The sequence below is a fragment of the Leopardus geoffroyi genome, chromosome A3, assembly GCF_018350155.1.
Source record: "Leopardus geoffroyi isolate Oge1 chromosome A3, O.geoffroyi_Oge1_pat1.0, whole genome shotgun sequence".
Taxonomy (NCBI): Eukaryota; Metazoa; Chordata; class Mammalia; order Carnivora; family Felidae; genus Leopardus; species Leopardus geoffroyi.
In genome coordinates, this window is record NC_059336.1 from 102,612,043 (window position 1) to 102,629,967 (window position 17,925).

The following is a 17,925-nucleotide window of genomic DNA, read 5'->3' on the forward strand; positions in this document are numbered from 1 at the left end:
TCCTTGAGCACCTACCATGTGCTGGGCATTGGGAGATACAGTGGTGACCACACAGTCACAGGTCTACCTTAATGGAGCTTTTTCTCTGATGTATCTATGGAAAGTGCTAGAATAATAAAATCATAGCATTGAGGTCCTGGGAATAAGGTGACTTTAAAAAAGGTAAGTTCCCTGTTCATTCATGATTGGGAGGAAGGCTGAGATTGGGAGAATGCCAGGAGCATAAGGGAAGCACATGCCAAACATCTCAGCTTCTGTCATTAAGTAGGTGGTTCGCATGTAGGTGAAGCGGGTTTGGAGCTGAAACAAGCACTATGAATTGTGCTCTGGAGTCAAGGAAACAAGAAGGTTAATTAGTTACTGACACTTGGGAAAAACAAAACCATAAGGTCAGAAAACAGATCGGTGATTACCAGGAGCTGGGCATGAAGAGCAGGGTTGACTACCAAGGAGCATGAGGACATTTTTGAAGGTATTATATCTTCATTGTTGCTATGTTTACATGACCATATGCATTTGTCAGAACTCGCAGAACTGTACATTTAAAAAGGTGCATTTTACTGTATGTTACTGAACACTTGTGTGTTCTAGACATTGCGCTAGGCACTGGGACATCCAAGGTTTCTGCCTTCATGGAACTTGCATCCTAGTGGAGAAGACAGAAAATCAACACATTGATGAAACAGAATAATTAGAGATAATTACCTCTTCAAAAAGGTGTCATTTGAGCAGAGGACTGAATAAAAATGATACTACAAGACCTTGAGGCAGGCATGAGCATGGGTCAGGTAACTGAAGGGTTACCAGAGCTCCTGGAGGGGAAGAGTAAGAGGGAAAGTGGTATGACATGAGTTTGGAGAGGCACGGAAAGCATGTTTAATTTTATTCCAAGAGACATAGGAAGTTCCTGGCTGTGACTCAGTCTGCTTCACACTTTCAAGATCACTCTGGCTACTGTGCACACAATGTATTTGATAAGGGTCAGAGTGGAAGCAAGGACATGAGTTAAGGAGGCTGCTATAGCCTTTCAGGCAAAAGGTTAAAGTGATATGAACTAGGATGATAGTAGTAGAGCTAGAAGCCTGTACCATGATGTGTCAGGTGTGGGGAAGAAAGGACCACTCAAAGACCACTCCTAGTTTTAGGTCCTAGCAACTGGGCAGATTGGGGCACTGTTTATCAATGTAGAAAAGACTGTTCAGGAATAGGTTTGGAGATGACAATCAAGAGCTTTGTTTTGGACAGCATTAAATTTGAAATGCGTGCCAGACATCAAATACAAAATAGCAACTAGGCACTGGGTTTTACCAAGCTTGGGGCTGTTTGTAAACATCTGGGCTGAAATGTACATCTGTGAGTTATAAACATGTAGTAATGTAAAGAAGCTGAAGAGCCTACATTCAAATGCTTAAGTCTAAGGTCTTGGTGCCTCCCCCAACAGCAGTCTGTTGGCTGCTTAGAAGCAGGAGCAGAGAATGTGGAGAGTGAAGGAGAGCAAGGATTCAGACATGGCACCATCGGAGACTAGCTACTTAAGAGTCCTGAAATTAGTGATCTTGTTTAGGAACAAAGGGGGTCATGTGCGGTAGGAGAGGGCTAAGGAACTGGGCAAAGTGGGTCACTCTGGCCAAGACCCTACTGAGGGCAGAGTGCAGGTTTGGTGGGTCAGGTTGACTGGCTGATAGAGAGCTTATGGTAAGAGAAATGGAGTGCTGAGTTCATCATCTCAGAGCTAGAGGGATGTCTTAGTGCCAGAGGTAATGTACAGGAGAAATGAAAATTTCTAGAGAAAACTAATGAAAATGAAAAAAAAGAAAAAGAATGAAGAATAATCATGAAATTGAGGAATTTGAAGACTGAGATACTAGCCACCAGTAATCCTAGTAATCCCTCTGCAGTCTGCCTTCTGAAGGGTAGGAGCAACCAATGCTGCCATTATCCCTTTGTAAATTGTTTTTAATCCCATTCTCCTGACTCTGTATGTTGTTGAAGGTATGTAGTGGTACTCCATTCATGCATACCTTATACTCTGGAAGTGTGACTGTATACAAAAAGAAACCTAAAGCATTTTCCCTCTCCACTCCACCCCACCCCTTTAATTTTATGACAGGAAACAACTGGAAGAATGGCAGAAATCTAAGGGGAAAATCTATAAACGGCCTCCTATGGAACTTAAAACAAAAAGAAAAATAATAGAGGAAATGAATATTTCATTCTGGAAGAGTATGGAAAAAGAAGATGAAGAAAAGAAAGCACAACTTGAACTGTCCAATAAAATTAACAACACTCTGACAGAATGTCTGCAGTTCATTGAAAGGGTGAGTATAAGTAAGCTCCCAAAGCTTGGCCCGCAGTCTTAGAGTTTTTAAACATTTTTCTTAAATACGGTGTAAGAGAGATAACCTCCGTCTAAGTAGAAATTCAGCTGCTCTTTTTATATAGAAGAAGAATAGCACTAATAATAATGGCATGCATTTAAACAATAGCTCTTGTATGCCGGGCACTGTTCTAACACTTTACTTATATTATCTCATACAATTATCATAATAACTATTACCATGCCCACTTTACAAATGAAACTGAGGCACAAAGAAGTTGGAAAACTAACCCAAGCAGTCTGCCTCTGGAGGGATCCAAAGGAGTTTTGCCTTTTTTCGCCATCAAGGTCAAAAAAGTAAATATTTGACATTTGGATATGAAGCTGAAGTCAAAGTCAAGGTCATGTGTAAAATTAGATTATCCTAAAGACTGGGTGGCTATAAATGGCATTGAAATTGTATCTTGGATTCTGCAGATAAGGATAAAGGAGATGGTAAGCAAAGGGTATGATCCTCAGGAGATGCCTTGAAGGAAAATTATATTAATAAAAAATAATTGGATAGACGTCTACACTAAGGTCCTTGCCTGAAGCAAACCCAATTCTGTGCTTTGGCTGGTGGTGTTGGACAGAAACATAAAAAGGAAACCTTCAGTTTAGGTCCACTCCAGGCAATTTTCTCACAAAATTCACTTAAACGTTAATTATTTCTCCTTTATGGAATTAAAGTTCCATTCTTTTGTTGTTGTTGTTGCTCTTTCTTGTATTTTCATTGTATTAAAGAAAATGCATGAATACATTCTTATTATTAAAAACATTATGGGATGCCTGGGTGGCTCAGTCAGTTAAACGCCTGACTTTGGCTCAGGTCATGGTCTCATGGTTTGTGAGTTCAAGCCCCGCATCTGGCTCTGTGCTGACAGCTCGGAGCCTGGAGCCTGCTATGAATTTTGTGTCTCCCTCTCTCTCTGTTCCTCCCCCTCTCACACTTTGTGTGTGTCTCTCTTTCAAAAATAATTAAACATGTCTTAAAAAATTAAATTAAATTAAAAAATAAAAACCTTTCAAACACTGTAGAAAATGACCAGTGTTCCCCACTGAGCATGCCCACACACACACGCACAGGGACACACACACAGTTAGGCATCCCAGGCTTCTCCCAAAAGATGCCCACTATTGCCAGTTATCCATCCAGACAGCTTTTATGTATGTACATACCATGTAGATACATAGAGAAATGAAGTATATAGTTTTGTGAGTTGCAATTATTTTATTCCAGATTTTTACGTATGTTCTTTTGTTGTCTTTTCTTGTGTTTCCCTAATATTAGTATCATGTTGGCTTTGCCAAATAGTTGGGTATTTTCCTTTTTTCCTGTACTCTAAAAATAGTTTATACAACATGAGAGTTACTTTTTTCTTTGAAGGTGTGGTAAGGACTTGCCCATAAGGTTATCTGGACTATGGGATAATTTTGGGTATATCTTTTCCATTTTTTCTGTGATCATTGATCTATTTAGGTTTTGTATTTCTTGAGCTAATTCTAGTAATTTAATGCCTTTTATTTAAAGATTTCTTTATTAATCTTTTTAAAAGGCCATCTTGGGGTTTTATTGATTTTTTTTCTCTTGCATCAATGTCTGCATCTATTTCTATGTTTACTGGTTTTTATTAGCCTTTTTAGTTGAAAGCTGAAATCATTTATGTCAGTCTTTCTTATTTTCTGAAAAATAAATTTAATGCTATAAATTTGGGGTACCTGGGTGGCTCAGTCAGTTAAGCATCAGACTTTGCCTCAGGTCATGATCTCGTAGTCCAAGAATTCAAGCCCCAAATTGGGCTCTGTGCTGACAGCTCAGAGCCTGGAGCCTACTTCAGATTCTGTGTCTCCATCTGCCCCTCTCTCTGCCCCTCCCCCACTCACATTCTATCTCTCTCTCAAAAATAAATAAACATTTAAAAAAAATTTTTTGAAGCTATAAATTTGCCTCTGAATTTAGCTTTGGTCATATCCTTTATGTTTGACTAGGTCATGTTCTATATTAGTCATTGTCAAGTCAGAAAAACAGAAACTGCACCAGGTATCTTAATAGAAAGAAGGTAATGTAAAGGTTGGTTTCACAGTGTCTTATGTGAGTTCCCTAGAAGCAAATCTAAGAGGAGAATTTGTGTGAAAGTAATTTATTAGGAAGAGGATCCCAGGGAAAACTGGGAGGGGAGTGGGGATGTGGGGCTAGGAAGGGCAGGAGGCCAAGTAGGATGTGGTATCAAGCAAAATCCAACGACTATAACTGGCAAAATCCCACAGGGGAGCTCTGGAGACTATGGACCAGACCTCTCAGAGTCATCCTGATCAGGGGCAAAGAAGCTATAGTAGTAATACCTCCATGGTCATTGACTAATGGGGGGAGCGGGCGGGGAAGGGGCGGACAAAAATTCCCAGGCACTTTGACTCTCTGGACACATACAAAGAGGAGCAGATGCTGGCTGTTGGACTTGAAAGCACTTTCTGAGCCTGTGTGCACAAAAATGGTAAAGGGACCATCAGGAGAAGTATGGGTACTACACACAGGGCTGACTGCAAAAGAGAACCTAAGGTAACAGTGGCAATAACTTCAGGAAGCAGCTAGCACCCACTGGGTCTAGGGGAACAAAGAGAGGTTGAGGGTGTCCGAACCTAGAAGTTAGGAGAGACAAACTCCAACTCTCAAGGAAGGCATACTACCCAGCTGATACTGGGACCACAGGAACTGGAGGAGGCGCCCAGCAGGGCTGGATCTCAGACCTTGAGGAAAGGATGCTACCCAATTGGTGCTCTTGCCTCTGAAAGAGCGCAGTGAGGCAGGATCTGTAAATGCCAGAAAAAAATGGTTGAGGCTAGAACCAACTATTGTTGCCAGAGTGAAGGACCATTGCTGGAGTGACGAAAGCAAATGGCAAAGAGGAAGTCCCTCTCTTCTCCATCCCCACCATCTCCCTCTAGCCCCGCATACTGGCAGAGCCCAGCATAGAGCTGCTGTGAAAACGTGATTTACAGAATTCCAGCCTCAGTGTCACAGCAGAGGATAGATACAAGGTGGGTTTGGAGCTAGGAGACCATAGCTTAATAATTGACAGAAGTTCTCATTGTTGTTCATTTCTAAATAGTTTGAGGTTTCCATTTTGAGTTGTTTAACCCAAAAGTTATCTTAGAAGAACATCTTTTAACTTCCAGACAGAGTTTTGTTTTGTTTTGTTTTGTTTTGTTTTTTCCTGTCTTTCTTCCAGCTTTTAATTATACTGCATTGTGAATGTAGCCTGTATGTGTTCTGCTTGATAGAATATGTTGAAATTAATGTCTAATCAGTCTTAGTGAATGTTCTATCTCTTAGATGGATATTGGAATTCCTGAGTAATAGATGTATCCTCCAGAACTCTTTTAAATTTTCTTTCATACTCTTCATTTCTTTGTTCTGTCTTAATTGATTCTGGGAGAATTCCACAGCCAAATTTTCAGCTGATTGATTTCCTCGTCAACCCCATTGAGGTTTATGCCTCTCTCGTGTAGTATTGGTTTTCTCAAACACTGATGATTCTTGATTGTGAGGTTACCTTTGGGTCTCCCCCATCGCAGGAGGAGTAGGAGGTTCTGCTTGGCTGAGTGTGCCAAGACATGGTAGCTCCCCATATTCCTTCTGGTCCATGGCACCGCTCTGCTCTGGGTACAGGCCAGAAGGACACCAAATCAGTGAGGCAATTTTAAATTTACTTTTTGTGAGGGTCACCTGGGTGGCTCAGTCAGTTAAGCGTTCAACTTCAGCTCAGGTCATGATCTTGCACTCCGTGAGTTCGAGCCCCATGTTGGGCTCTGTGCTGACAGCTCAGAGCCTAGAGCCTGCTTCAGATTCTGTGTCTCCCTCTCTCTCTCTCTCTCTGCCTCTCTCCCACTTGTGCTCTGTTTTTTATATAATTCAGACTTTTTGCAATATGTTCTGTACATTTATTCCCATTCCCTTAAGCTTAAAGCTTAATATTATGTTTTATATGTTATATTTAATGTTATGTTTTTTATGTTATGTTACTAAATAAGAGAAGAAAGAAAGGAAATGCTGGAGAAAATTTCCCAAAATGCTAACTAGTGGCTATATTTGGGTGATGGCATTATGGGTGATTTCTTTTTAAGTTTGACTATTGTTCAATTTTTTTTTATATAAAAAATGTTTTAATATAAATAAATAAATAAAGTTACTTTTTGTGAGATTTAGCCCTTTTTATATACACCTGCATGGGTCCTCAACACACACATATATACACCCCTATGACCCTTGCTTACCTGTGCCATTCTTCATAGTTCCATTAGAGATATATGGAAATTATTATGCATATATGAGAAGTATATGAATATTGATTACTCTAGGGTTTGGTTTGGGTTTGGTTTTGCATAAAAATGTAAAGATATTCCTTACCTTCAGCTATGATAAACATTTTCCTATTTGGTCTCATGTAACTCTTAAAATTTAATGACTAGTGTCAAAATGCATTGAAATATACTGTTTAAATGGATGCCTCTTATTATATGTAAATTGTACCTCAGTAAAATTGAAATTTTTTAAAATTAAGAAAAAATGATCAGACTGATTCCTGCCAAACTTCTCTGATAAATATTAGATGTGAGAATAACAGCAAGATGGTAATAATTACCTCTGGCTTTTTTTTTTACAGGGTATACTTTCTAATGAAGTATTTACCATATTGTCCAGTATTCCTGAGGCCAAAAAATTTGCTAAATTCTGGATCTGCAAAGCAAAGTTATTGGCCAGTAAAGGTACCTTTGATGTCATTGGGCTGTATGAAGAGGCCATTCGAAATGGGGCAACAGTGAGTATCTGTCTCGGGTGGGTGATTTCCTGCAAATTCTCTCGTGTGAGTTCTCTGTTGTTTGCAATATGGCAGTTATACAACGCCATGTGAAACTTCTAATTCACATCATAAAGTTATGCACAGAATATGAAACACAGCATGTCCTTTATGTACATTTAATTAAAATTTTATTTGGTAGAAAATAGTGTTACATGTAAACCAACAGAATCACTGTTCTTGTCAAGTGATTGTGTCTCACTTTACACTCACTGTAGAAATATGCACTTATGGAAAGTTATAACATCGATATGCAGTACTTACAAAGTCATACCTCACCATGAAGAACCAAAAAATACCTTAAGCCCACTACATCAATATTCACATGGCAACAATTCAGAGCCAGTGCCTGAAAAATAAATTTAATTCTAAAACCTAGTAAAACCATCATTTCTCTATAACTTTTTTTTTAACAAAGACTGCATCCAGCAGTTTTATAACTCTTTTCACTTAAATGTCACTTACCAGCGTCATTTTATATTTCTCCATACCTCTTCCCATGAGAGTTCAAAGTCAGAGTTGTACATGCACATAAATAGTCAAAAGAGTTCAATAAGGTTCTTTCCCTGAGGACTCTGTGCCCCTCCTCTCCCATTTCCCACCTCCTGGAGCAAACTGGTTATTTTCATATTTACCTTGAATAGTTTCACATAGTGTGCTTGTTTTTCTGTTTCTTGATTTTTCAGTTTTAGACATGACTTGTAGACTTCCAGCTGTGCAGGATGAGGATTTCACCCCCTTTCTCACACACGCCTGCATGGATCCCCAAGAGACACATGCCTGCAGTGTCTCTTTTGCCATCCTCCATATTTCCATTAGAGTCCTATGGAAATCCTGGTTACTAGTGTTATGAATAATCCTGTGTTTACACTGTTATGAATATATAAGAAATACATGACTGCTTTGAGCCATGTGGTGTATACTATGATTACGTTGCCTTTCATGCACAACTTTCTACTTTTCCTGCAGTTAATTATTTTTTTTAATTTTTAGTTTTGAGAGAGAGAGAGAGACAGAGTATGAGTGGGAGAAGGGCAGGGAGAGAGAGAGGGAGACACAGAATCTGAAACAGGCTCCAGACTCTGAGCTGTCAGCACAGAGCCCGACACGGGGTTTGAACTCACAAACTGCGAGATCATGACCTGAGCCGAAGACAGACACTCAACCAACTAAGCCACCCAGGCGCCCCCTTTTTTTATTTTTAATTTTTTTTAATGTTTATTTCTGAAGTTAATTATTGTCTTGTTTTCCCTTTGCTTACTTTCCTGAGTATTTATTACTATAAAATTAATTCCCAAACTCATTTCTAATTGTCTACATTTCTCACTACTTTCAAAACATCAGATATCCTATCGATTTCTTTTTCGAGACCCTTCTCCCAGGCCCTTCTGACATGTTCCAAGCTCATCAGGTTTCTCTTTAACCTGTCTCTGCTGCCTGTCATACTGGGACCTTTCACCATTATCCTCAGATTCTCTTTTCTTCCTACATTGTCTGTTTTTCCTCTCTATCTTTTATTGTTGTTGGTTGTGATAGTGGTGGTCTTATTTTGTTTTGTTCTCTATTCATTAAAAGCTTTATTCAGATGTCAGTACAACTGGGCTGTTTACCAAGAGGTGGGTTTGAAAAAGCTTAGTAAAAGCTCTAGACAGGGGCACCTGGGTGGCTTAGTTGGTTAAGCAAGTTAAACATCCAACTCTTGATTTCAGCTCAGGTCATGATCTCATGGTCGTGAGACTGAGCCCTGAGTTAGGCTCTGCACTGATCATGGAGCCTGCTTAAGATTCTCTCTGTCCCTCTCTCTCTGCCCCTCCCCCACTCTTGCTTTTTTTTTTTTTTTTTTTTTTTCTCTCAATAAGTAAATAAATAAACATTTAAAAAAAGTTCTGGACACATGGATGAGGTTTTACCGTAAGGTGATCTGGCTGAGTAGATTGGTTGAAGAACTCTCAATATCAGCATCTTCAGGTCTTTCCTCTAAAACTGGTCATATTCTCCGGCACCTGGGTGGTTCAGTCATTTAGCATCCAACTCGATTTCAGCTCAGGTCATGATCTCATGGCCATGAGATCAAGCCCTGAGTTAGGCTCTGCACTGAGCATGGAGCCTGCTTAAGATTCTCTCTGTCCCTCTCTCTTTCTCTCTCCCTCTCTCTCTCTCTCTGTCCCTCCCCTGCTCACACTTTTTTTTCCCTCTCTCTCAAATAAATAAATAAACATTTTTTAAAACGTTCTGAAAACATGGATGAGGTTTTACCATAGGGTGATCTGGCTGAGCAGATTGGTTGAAGAACCCTCAATATCAGTGTCTTCAGGTCTTTCCTCTAAAATTGGTCATATTCTTGGGCACCTGGGTGGCTCAGTCAGTTAAGAATCTGACTCTTGATTTCAGCTCAAGTCATGATCTTAGGGTCATGAAATCGAGCCCCTCATCAGGCTCCACACTGGGCGTGGAGCCTACTTAAGATTCTGTCTCTTTCCCTTTCTCTCTTAAAAAATAGATGGATGGATAGATGATAGATATATAGATAGATAAAATTGATCATATTCTCTAAAGAAGGATCTTCCAATCTCTTCCTGGGAGCTGGAAACCAGGCTACCAGTGTTGTGAGGGAGAAGAGATCTGGGAGTCTCAACCTTCAGCATGGAAACTTTCATTTATCCCTTTTTTTCAGTCTCAGTCATGCATGATATTCCCCAGAGACTTGGAAAATACATCCCCAGTTTTCTGTTAGGGTAAAGAGTTGGAGGTCTGACTGCTGGACAGATGCTCAAGAGTCCTCTTGATTTGGACCTGACCATTCATTCCTGAGCCTTTAAAGGCCCTGGGGTTGAATCATGTTGTTTCTCAGCTACATTGCCAGTTTAGGATCTGGCTCTTTCAAGTTGGTTAAGTTGGTTATCTCTTCCTTCTATTTTCTAGCTTCCAAATCTTGTTGCCATTTCTATTCTTTGCCGTCATTGCTTCCTTTAATCCCATTACCATTTCAGTAGAGTTTCAACAGGGATTAGAAATAAATATATATTCAGGGACACCTGGGTGACTCAGTCCCTTAAGTGTCTGACTTCGGCTCAGGTCATGATTTCACAGTTTGTGAGTTGGAACCCCTCGTCAGGCTCTCTGCTGTCAGCACAGAGCCTGCTTTGGATGCTCTGTCCCCCTCTTCCTCTGTCCCTCCCCCCCTCTCTCTCTCGCATGCACACTCTCTCTCTTTCAAAAATAAATAAACATTTAAGAAATAAATGTATATTCAGTCTATCATTTTTAACTAGAAGCCTGTAAAAATGTAAAATACGATTGATAAGTTTTTTATATAATTCAGACTTTTTGCAATATGTTCTGTACATTTATTCCCATTCCCTTAAGCTTAAAGCACATTAGACTTTATGAAAATTGTATAAATAGCTTTGCTTTTATGCTCTATTGTTAGTTGATATCTATTATTTCTTTGATACAGAATCCCAGATCAGAAAGACCAATGTCCAAATAGAATATTCCTATGAGAAACTACAGTTCATTTATGATGTTATGGCTCATGGCATGGTTTACATACTTTGAAAAAGGAAGGCTATCTCAGATAATTTTACCAGAAAATTACTTTTCTGTAATGGTTTTTTCCTAATGTTGTGGTTTTTTTTCCTAATGTTATGTTTTTTATGCTATGTTTAATATTATGTTTTATATGTTATATTTAATGTTATGTTTTTTATGTTATGTTACTAAATAAGAGAAGAAAGAAAGGAAATGCTGGAGAAAATTTCCCAAAATGCTAACTAGTGGCTATATTTGGGTGATGGCATTATGGGTGATTTCTTTTTAAGTTTGACTATTGTTCAATTTTTCTGTAGTGAGGTATATGCCTTTTATGATTAAAAACAAAAATTCAGTTAAGAGAACACTAAAAACGCATGCTGCATTTTCTGTATAGCTAACTTTACATCTTTGGGCCAGAATCTTTATGTGGGAACACATCTTTAGTGGGATCATATGAGACAATAGGAAAATTAATTAATTTAGAGAAATGTCATTATAGATAACTTTCCATAAGCACATGTCTTCTTTAAAGTCAAGCATGCTAGCATTTAGCCAACATTTTCTTTGTTCCTTCATTTTTCACCTAAAGCTATAAATCTGAAATTTTTTAAATATTATTTATTGTTAGACAAGAGATTAAAAAAGGAAACATTTTTATTATAAAAATAAGTTCATTTGATGTTAAGCAAAGTTGCTTGGATCATTTTCCCCATGCAAGTTTTTAATACTGTTTATGTATTTTCTTCCTTCCAGCCAATACAAGAGTTGCGTGAAGTTGTTCTTAATATTTTGCAAGACACAAACAGAACCACAGAAGGTATTGGTATTTTTTGCATTTAAATGCACTCCCTCCAGCCACTCACATAAAAGTCATTGAGGAACACATAGAGAAAAAAGAAATGAATTAAAAGTCCCCTGAAATGCCTCTCACTTTTTGGTTTCCATGGCCTGTTTTTTTCAGCCATCATCATCAGCTGATCTATTTCTATTATTATAAGTAAATGTACTGCTCAACACCAAACAAAGGTTGTTTTCACAAGAGCAGCCTAGAGGAGGGTGTCTTGCTTCCCTGGATTTCTAGGTGGGAGAAGACGAGCAGCTCTTTCTCAGACAAGACTGAGGCAGAAGGGAGAGATGCCTCGGAGTGAGTTCCACGTTCCGTCATAACAACCCCCCAGCACTTACACACCCAAATTCACATTATCACCTTTAACAATGGCCAGAGCAGGCATCTTTTCACTTAGTTAACCATTGGTCAGAACATTTAGAGAACTCTTCTATGAAAAACACTGTGCCAAATACAGTGAGCGGCCCACTATAATTGCTTACATTTGTTCTATGAGTAGCAAGAAAAAACAAGCTACCTTGAGAAAATAAAATAGATTATTTTTATGATCTTGGAAGGTGACCAAATATTTTCCTTTAAGACAGATTGAACTTTGAGGGGCACCTGGGTGGCGCAGTCGGTTAAGCGTCCGACTTCAGCCAGGTCACGATCTCGCGGTCCCTGAGTTCGAGCCCCGCGTCGGGCTCTGGGCTGATGGCTCAGAGCCTGGAGCCTGTTTCAGATTCTGTGTCTCCCTCTCTCTCTGCCCCTCCCCCGTTCATGCTCTGTCTCTCTCTGTCCCAAAAATAAAAATTAAAAAAAAAAAAACTTTAAAAAAAAAAAAAAAAAGACAGATTGAACTTTGAGAAACAATCAAGTCATGTGGAATGATAGCTAACTAACCCATTACTTTGGGGATTAAGGTCTGAGTAATAGTATCTCATCCCAGGGTAGGAGGGGATGTTAACCCTAGTGAGTCAAGAAAATTGACCCAAGATATGGTATAAGGGTAAAAGGCCAATGATTATCCCTAAGGGAACTTCTCTCAAGAGAGAATAAGAGACGGTGGGGGGGGGGGGGGGGGGGGGTATGTGTTCAGAATGTTGAAAAGGTATCAAGGATCCATCTCGAGTGGCAAGAAGGCCCAAAGACTGCCTGGAGGGCAGGTTAGAAAGATGGCCTGATGTAGCAGGACATTGCTAGAGGGCTGAGCAGGAAAAACTAGTTCTATGTCCCATTTCAAATCAATTCCTCTTTATTTTAATTGAGAAATCATTGTATATATTGATTTGTCATTTTATTGACTTTTAGTTTCAGTATTAACTTGCTAAACCTCACTTTCCTTCTTGACCTTGCATACACAGGAGTTACCTCTGACTCTTCGGTTGCCGAGACGAATATAACGTCAATAGAAGAGCTGGCCAATAAAACGGAATCTGAAAAGTCTTGTCTTTCTCTAAAAGAGAGAGAACAGGTTACAGGAACACCCCAAATAACCAAGGCAGAGCAGGATAACCATCCTGGTATCAAATTACAGGTGGCCCCGATCCCTAGGTAAGCTGACTCTACAGCGGGCTTTGTGTCCACGGGCCTAGTTCAAGCCCTGTTCTCAGTTTGACTTGCACAGACCCAGAGTACCAGCCGTCTTTGGAGACCCTCTGCCTCATGTGAGGAGCAGGCGGTCTAAGCCATCTTTGGCATTAAGGGAAGGAGCTGAGGAGGGGAGGGACCACTGACAGGAAGATCTGTGTGCTTTCTGTGCACACACACCATCCCCCTCACACACTCCCAGGGAGACCTGACTTGCCCTGAGGAAGGTGCTGCAGGAGTCTGGAAACTGTTGGAATGGATTCCCCCCTCCCTCCTGGATCCCATCCTACCTCTTCACCCTCATCTGTCCTGCGCTTACAGATCTGACGTCCCTTTCCTCCCAGCCCCAGGGGGAGGGGACGCCGAGTGCCAAGCAGGGGCAACCTCCCTAGCTGTGGGAGAGAAGGGACAGCAAATCCCCCTGTAAGAACAGGGAGCGCAGTCGAGGATGTACTACACAGAAGTTGCTCATTTTATTGAGAGTGTGTAAGTTTAAGTTTAAGGTAGAATCCATAGGAACTGTGTCAGGGTATGAATGTCATTTTCTAAAACATTAATATAACATCAGTCTCTGTTCATGATCTTAAAAGCGAATCCCAAACAAAAGTACCAGGACCGGGGCGCCTGGGTGGCGCAGTCGGTTAAGCGTCTGACTTCAGCCAGGTCACGATCTCGCAGTCCGTGAGTTCGAGCCCCGCGTCAGGCTCTGGGCTGATGGCTCAGAGCCTGGAGCCTGTTTCCGATTCTGTGTCTCCCTCTCTCTCTCTGCCCCTCCCCCGTTCATGCTCTGTCTCTCTCTGTCCCAAAAAAATAAATAAAAAACGTTGAAAAAAAAAAAAAAAAAAAGTACCAGGACCACACAGTTCTGTGTTGTCGGTCCCTGGGAAGCACAGCCGGCCTCTCTCGGCCCCGGCATTACACTTGGCTCATGGACAAATGGAGGCAAGCAGTTGATCTGAAAACCACCTTTTGCTGAATCTGGAATTTATTAGGAGAGTTTTTAGTAGACTGATAGACTAGTTTTGCTTAGGCTGACATCATCAGTGGGTCTGTGAGGTGTAGACCAGATTCACTGCACGGAAAGCTCTCTGCAACCTAGCCTCTGGGCTCCTTTTTATGGGAATGCATTAAAGCTTACGAGGAAGGTGCCCAATTTGTTCCAGTTTCAAATTGTGGTTTCGTCCACCATCTTAAAAGGTGTTTTTTGAATAATTTTCTGTCAGAGCTAGAAAGAATCTTAGAATTCATTAGTCCAACCCCATTTGGTGTAAGGCCCAATTTCCTCAAAACCTGTCAACTCTTTGAAAGTTTATGGGATAAACAAACACCAACTGCCACGTATTTGACTTCAAGTAAAAACCACACTTAACGGTTCGTTCAGGAAATCCTTATGCTTCTACTATCCAGGAGCAGATGGACACCGCCCCGTTCATTCTGACAATCAGGGAAAAGCCATCTTGGTACGAGAGCTGCTCTACACATCCTCTTACATCAGCTTTCATTGAAATGTCTACCGTGCCTTATCAGGGAATAAGAAAAAAATTAAGAATAATAAGTAGAACTTCAAAAGACATAATAAGACTTGGAATGCACCTCTTTCTGTCTCACAGGATAAGTGGAATAGCAGAAGTGCACGACATGAAGCTGATCACTCCCGTGCGGCGGTCGGCGAGGATTGAGCGAGCAGTGTCCCGCTACCCGGAAATGCTGCAGGAACACGATTTGGTGGTGGCTTCTCTTAACGAGCTGTTAGAAGTGGAAGAAACAGAGTGTTTTATATTCCGTAAAAATGAGGCTTTGCCTGTCACATTAGGGTTTAAAATCCTTGAGTCATAATTTCTTAATGCCTTAAAAAAAAAAAAAAAAGATGTTTCAGATCCTCCATGAAAGAAGAAACAACCCTTCTCTGGGTGACCTGGAAAAAACTGTATAACATACAGGCAGATTATGGGCTCTCAGAATTTAATAATTCGCCGGGCTTACTCTCCAATTTAATATCCCCATGGGACTGTTTGTTTTACTGCTTTAAGACTATAGTTTGCCACAGTTTTCTAGCATAAACTTTAAACTATTTAATATTAATTTACTCCCCAAGTATGGTAAAATTTTTCACTTTTTTGGGCTACTTTACTCTCAACTTAGTTCTTTTGTATGTCAGAAGGTTGGTGCCACAGTATGATAGATTTTCCTTCCTGCAGCCGCCTTAGCAGCTCCCAGGCCTGGTGAGCTGAGCTGAGATGCTCACCTTCCGACCGGAGGCCCTCATTCTGGAGCTGATGCTTAGCTGTGCCTTCCTTCAGAGATCTTAAATGACTATCATGTGCAACTTTGATTTTGGTCACATGGTCCCTGTAGATGAAGGGCAGTTCCTGAGCTTGCCAGGGCTCCTCCGGTGAAACACAACTCTGAACTGGGGGCGTTACCCAGCTGTTTATATTCTAATCTCATTTTGCATTTGTTATTCAGAAATGCTTCAAATAAAGACAAGGAGGGGGGAGGAGGAGGGACACTTGTTTCTTCAGTTCTTTGTTCTGCTAAGGGGCACCTGGCCTGAGCAGACTGTACGAGCCCCAAGAGACTATTCTAGGCTGCCTTTCCTTCCTCCTGGGCAACTGTTCTTGGGAAGGTAAAATCAGAATCATTATTTAAATATAATGTATAGAAAAACCTAGCCAACATATTTTGAATTTTTTAATTTTAGCTTTCTCAATATTTAAGTATTATCTAAAACAAAAAAAATAAATTTTGTTCATTCCTGATTATTCATTTATTTTCTTTATTATAAAAAACAATGATGATGGCTTGGCCTAGAGAATTAGGGCTTTGTCCAGGGAAACACTGATAGACTATCTCAAGAGGCCTCATAGGGAACATTCATTACCATGGAGAACTCACCTTGATCAAGAGTCTGACCATCAGCCTCACCCAAGAACTAGATTTTATCACAATGAGGGAAGCACCATCTCTCTAGGTCAGGTTTATAATAGGGTTTATAAAACCATAAAGTTAATACACTAAGTTTCAATACGAATAGATGGTCACCACCACCATGATGCAGGAATCCAAACAGCCAGCCCTTTCCTTCCCTTTGGATGGACTCACTTTACCTGCAAAGCCCAATAATGCCCAGGATGCTGCTTAGAGATCACAAAATGTGAAAGCCAGCTTCAATTAGGTTTCTGTCGGTTGCTAGGGAAAAAGTCCTACACACAAACAATAGTGTAGGACTCTGATTTGGTGCTTCCTCTGGCCATGTTCTGTGCATCTTATCTCACTACATCTTCATAATGGCCTTATGACATAGGTATGGGGACAGTAGTCAGTGACGGGGCTGAAGTTTCAAACTCAAGGTTGTCTGGCACCAAGTCCAGAGCTTTTGATCCCTGCCTCTACTTGAAGTACGGAAATGAGGACTCGGATGGTGATGAGGAAAGAGCACTTCTTGAACTGTCCCCATTTACTAAACAGGAATCACTCACTGTGACAGCCAAAGTACTGTCATTTGTTCTACAAATGAGGTGACTCGATCACATTTTTTACCACCAGGCCACTGACCCCGGGATGATGCTTCCAGCCCTTCCATTTCTGACTGCTCAGGGCTGGGTGTCCGAATTAGGGGATGGATTCAGAGTCTGTAACTAGTCCCAGAGGGAAACTTCTCTCTGACGTCGGCAGTCCAAGTGAAGCTGTCCAGTGTTTGGTGCCAGGCCCAGGCCACATCTGCCTCATGGCTCTACCAGCCCCGGCGTGCAGCCTCATCCATATGGCCTGGGATAGCTGGAATTTCACATTCCAGCCAGAGGGATCGGGGAAGAGAGGAGCTGGAAGACACGCCCCTCTCCTTTTAAGGTTACAACCTGGAAGCTGGACACGTTATTTCTACTTAGGATCGCAGGGTCATTGGGCACATGCACTTATCTTCAAAGAAGGCTGGGAAATTTATTTTGGATGGCCACATGCCCAGCTAAAAATTCTTCCAGAAATGGGGTATGACTATCACTATCTATGGTATTCTTAGGAATAATGGAGTACATTCCCAAATACAATGTAGGTAAATGATATAGAGGTAACATCAGACTTAAAAAACAGAACTTCAGGCGCCTGGGTGGCTCAGTCGGTTGAGCATCTGACTCTTGATTTCAGCTCAGGTCATGATCTCACAGTTCACGGGATCGAGTCCAACATCAGACTCCGCACTGACAGCACTGAATCTGCTTGGGATTCTCTCTCTCCCTTCCTCTTTGCCCCTCCCCCACTCACATTCTCTCTCCCTCTCTCTCTCTCACTCTCCCTTTCTCTCTCTCAAATAAATAAACTTTAAGAAAAAAAAAAAAAACTTCATTAAATGAATAGCTCCCAGATAGAAGTACCCTACCATGCCCCAGCTGGGTTCCTATGAGTTTAGAAGTGTTCTAATCCACGGTTTTCTAGCTTTTTCCCATGTCCTCTTATCTTACAATCCATCTTTTGCCCTGCCCTTTCCCCTGCAATGTAATAATAAAGCAGGTGATGTCATTCACTTGGTAAACCTACAGGACACTGTAGATGCCAGAGAAGCAGCAACGAGCCAAATGAGCTGACCATGGAGCCAAGAGTCCAGGAGGGACACAAGTGTGAAAGGGTCTGATCCAGTCAGAGAGGTGGGGAGACCCTTGGAGAGCTGAGGGAAAGAGCAGATTTAAGGAGAAGAGTCAGGGGATGCTTCAGGCAGAAGGGAAAGCATGGGAAAGGCCCTCTGGCCACCTCTTTCCCCTCCCCCTCCC

General features: G+C 41.0%; 1 protein-coding gene and 2 long non-coding RNA genes across 6 annotated transcripts in view; 1 reads left to right on the forward strand and 2 right to left on the reverse strand.

Moving 5' to 3' along the window:
• The window catches only part of CKAP2L (cytoskeleton associated protein 2 like), a 29,502-nt gene extending 14,384 nt beyond the window's left edge, over positions 1 to 15,118 (forward strand). For all 4 annotated transcript variants that reach the window (XM_045446834.1, XM_045446835.1, XM_045446837.1 and 1 more), the window contains 5 exons: positions 2,111 to 2,318; positions 7,018 to 7,173; positions 11,500 to 11,563; positions 12,937 to 13,126; positions 14,773 to 15,118. In XM_045446834.1, coding sequence (XP_045302790.1) covers positions 2,111 to 2,318; positions 7,018 to 7,173; positions 11,500 to 11,563; positions 12,937 to 13,126; positions 14,773 to 14,998 — 844 coding nt within the window. In that variant the 3' untranslated portion in view covers positions 14,999 to 15,118. The remainder of the gene's footprint in view (positions 1 to 2,110; positions 2,319 to 7,017; positions 7,174 to 11,499; positions 11,564 to 12,936; positions 13,127 to 14,772) is intronic.
• On the reverse strand, positions 4,290 to 8,258 carry LOC123581117. The gene is made up of 2 exons (XR_006703603.1): positions 7,848 to 8,258; positions 4,290 to 6,013 (listed from the first exon to the last, which is right to left on the reverse strand). It is a non-coding gene; the product is annotated as an uncharacterized LOC123581117 (long non-coding RNA).
• Positions 12,805 to 17,304, reverse strand: LOC123581115. Its single transcript, XR_006703601.1, has 3 exons — positions 16,270 to 17,304; positions 14,756 to 14,908; positions 12,805 to 13,028 (listed from the first exon to the last, which is right to left on the reverse strand). It is a non-coding gene; the product is annotated as an uncharacterized LOC123581115 (long non-coding RNA).
• Positions 17,305 to 17,925: the final 621 nt, after the last annotated feature.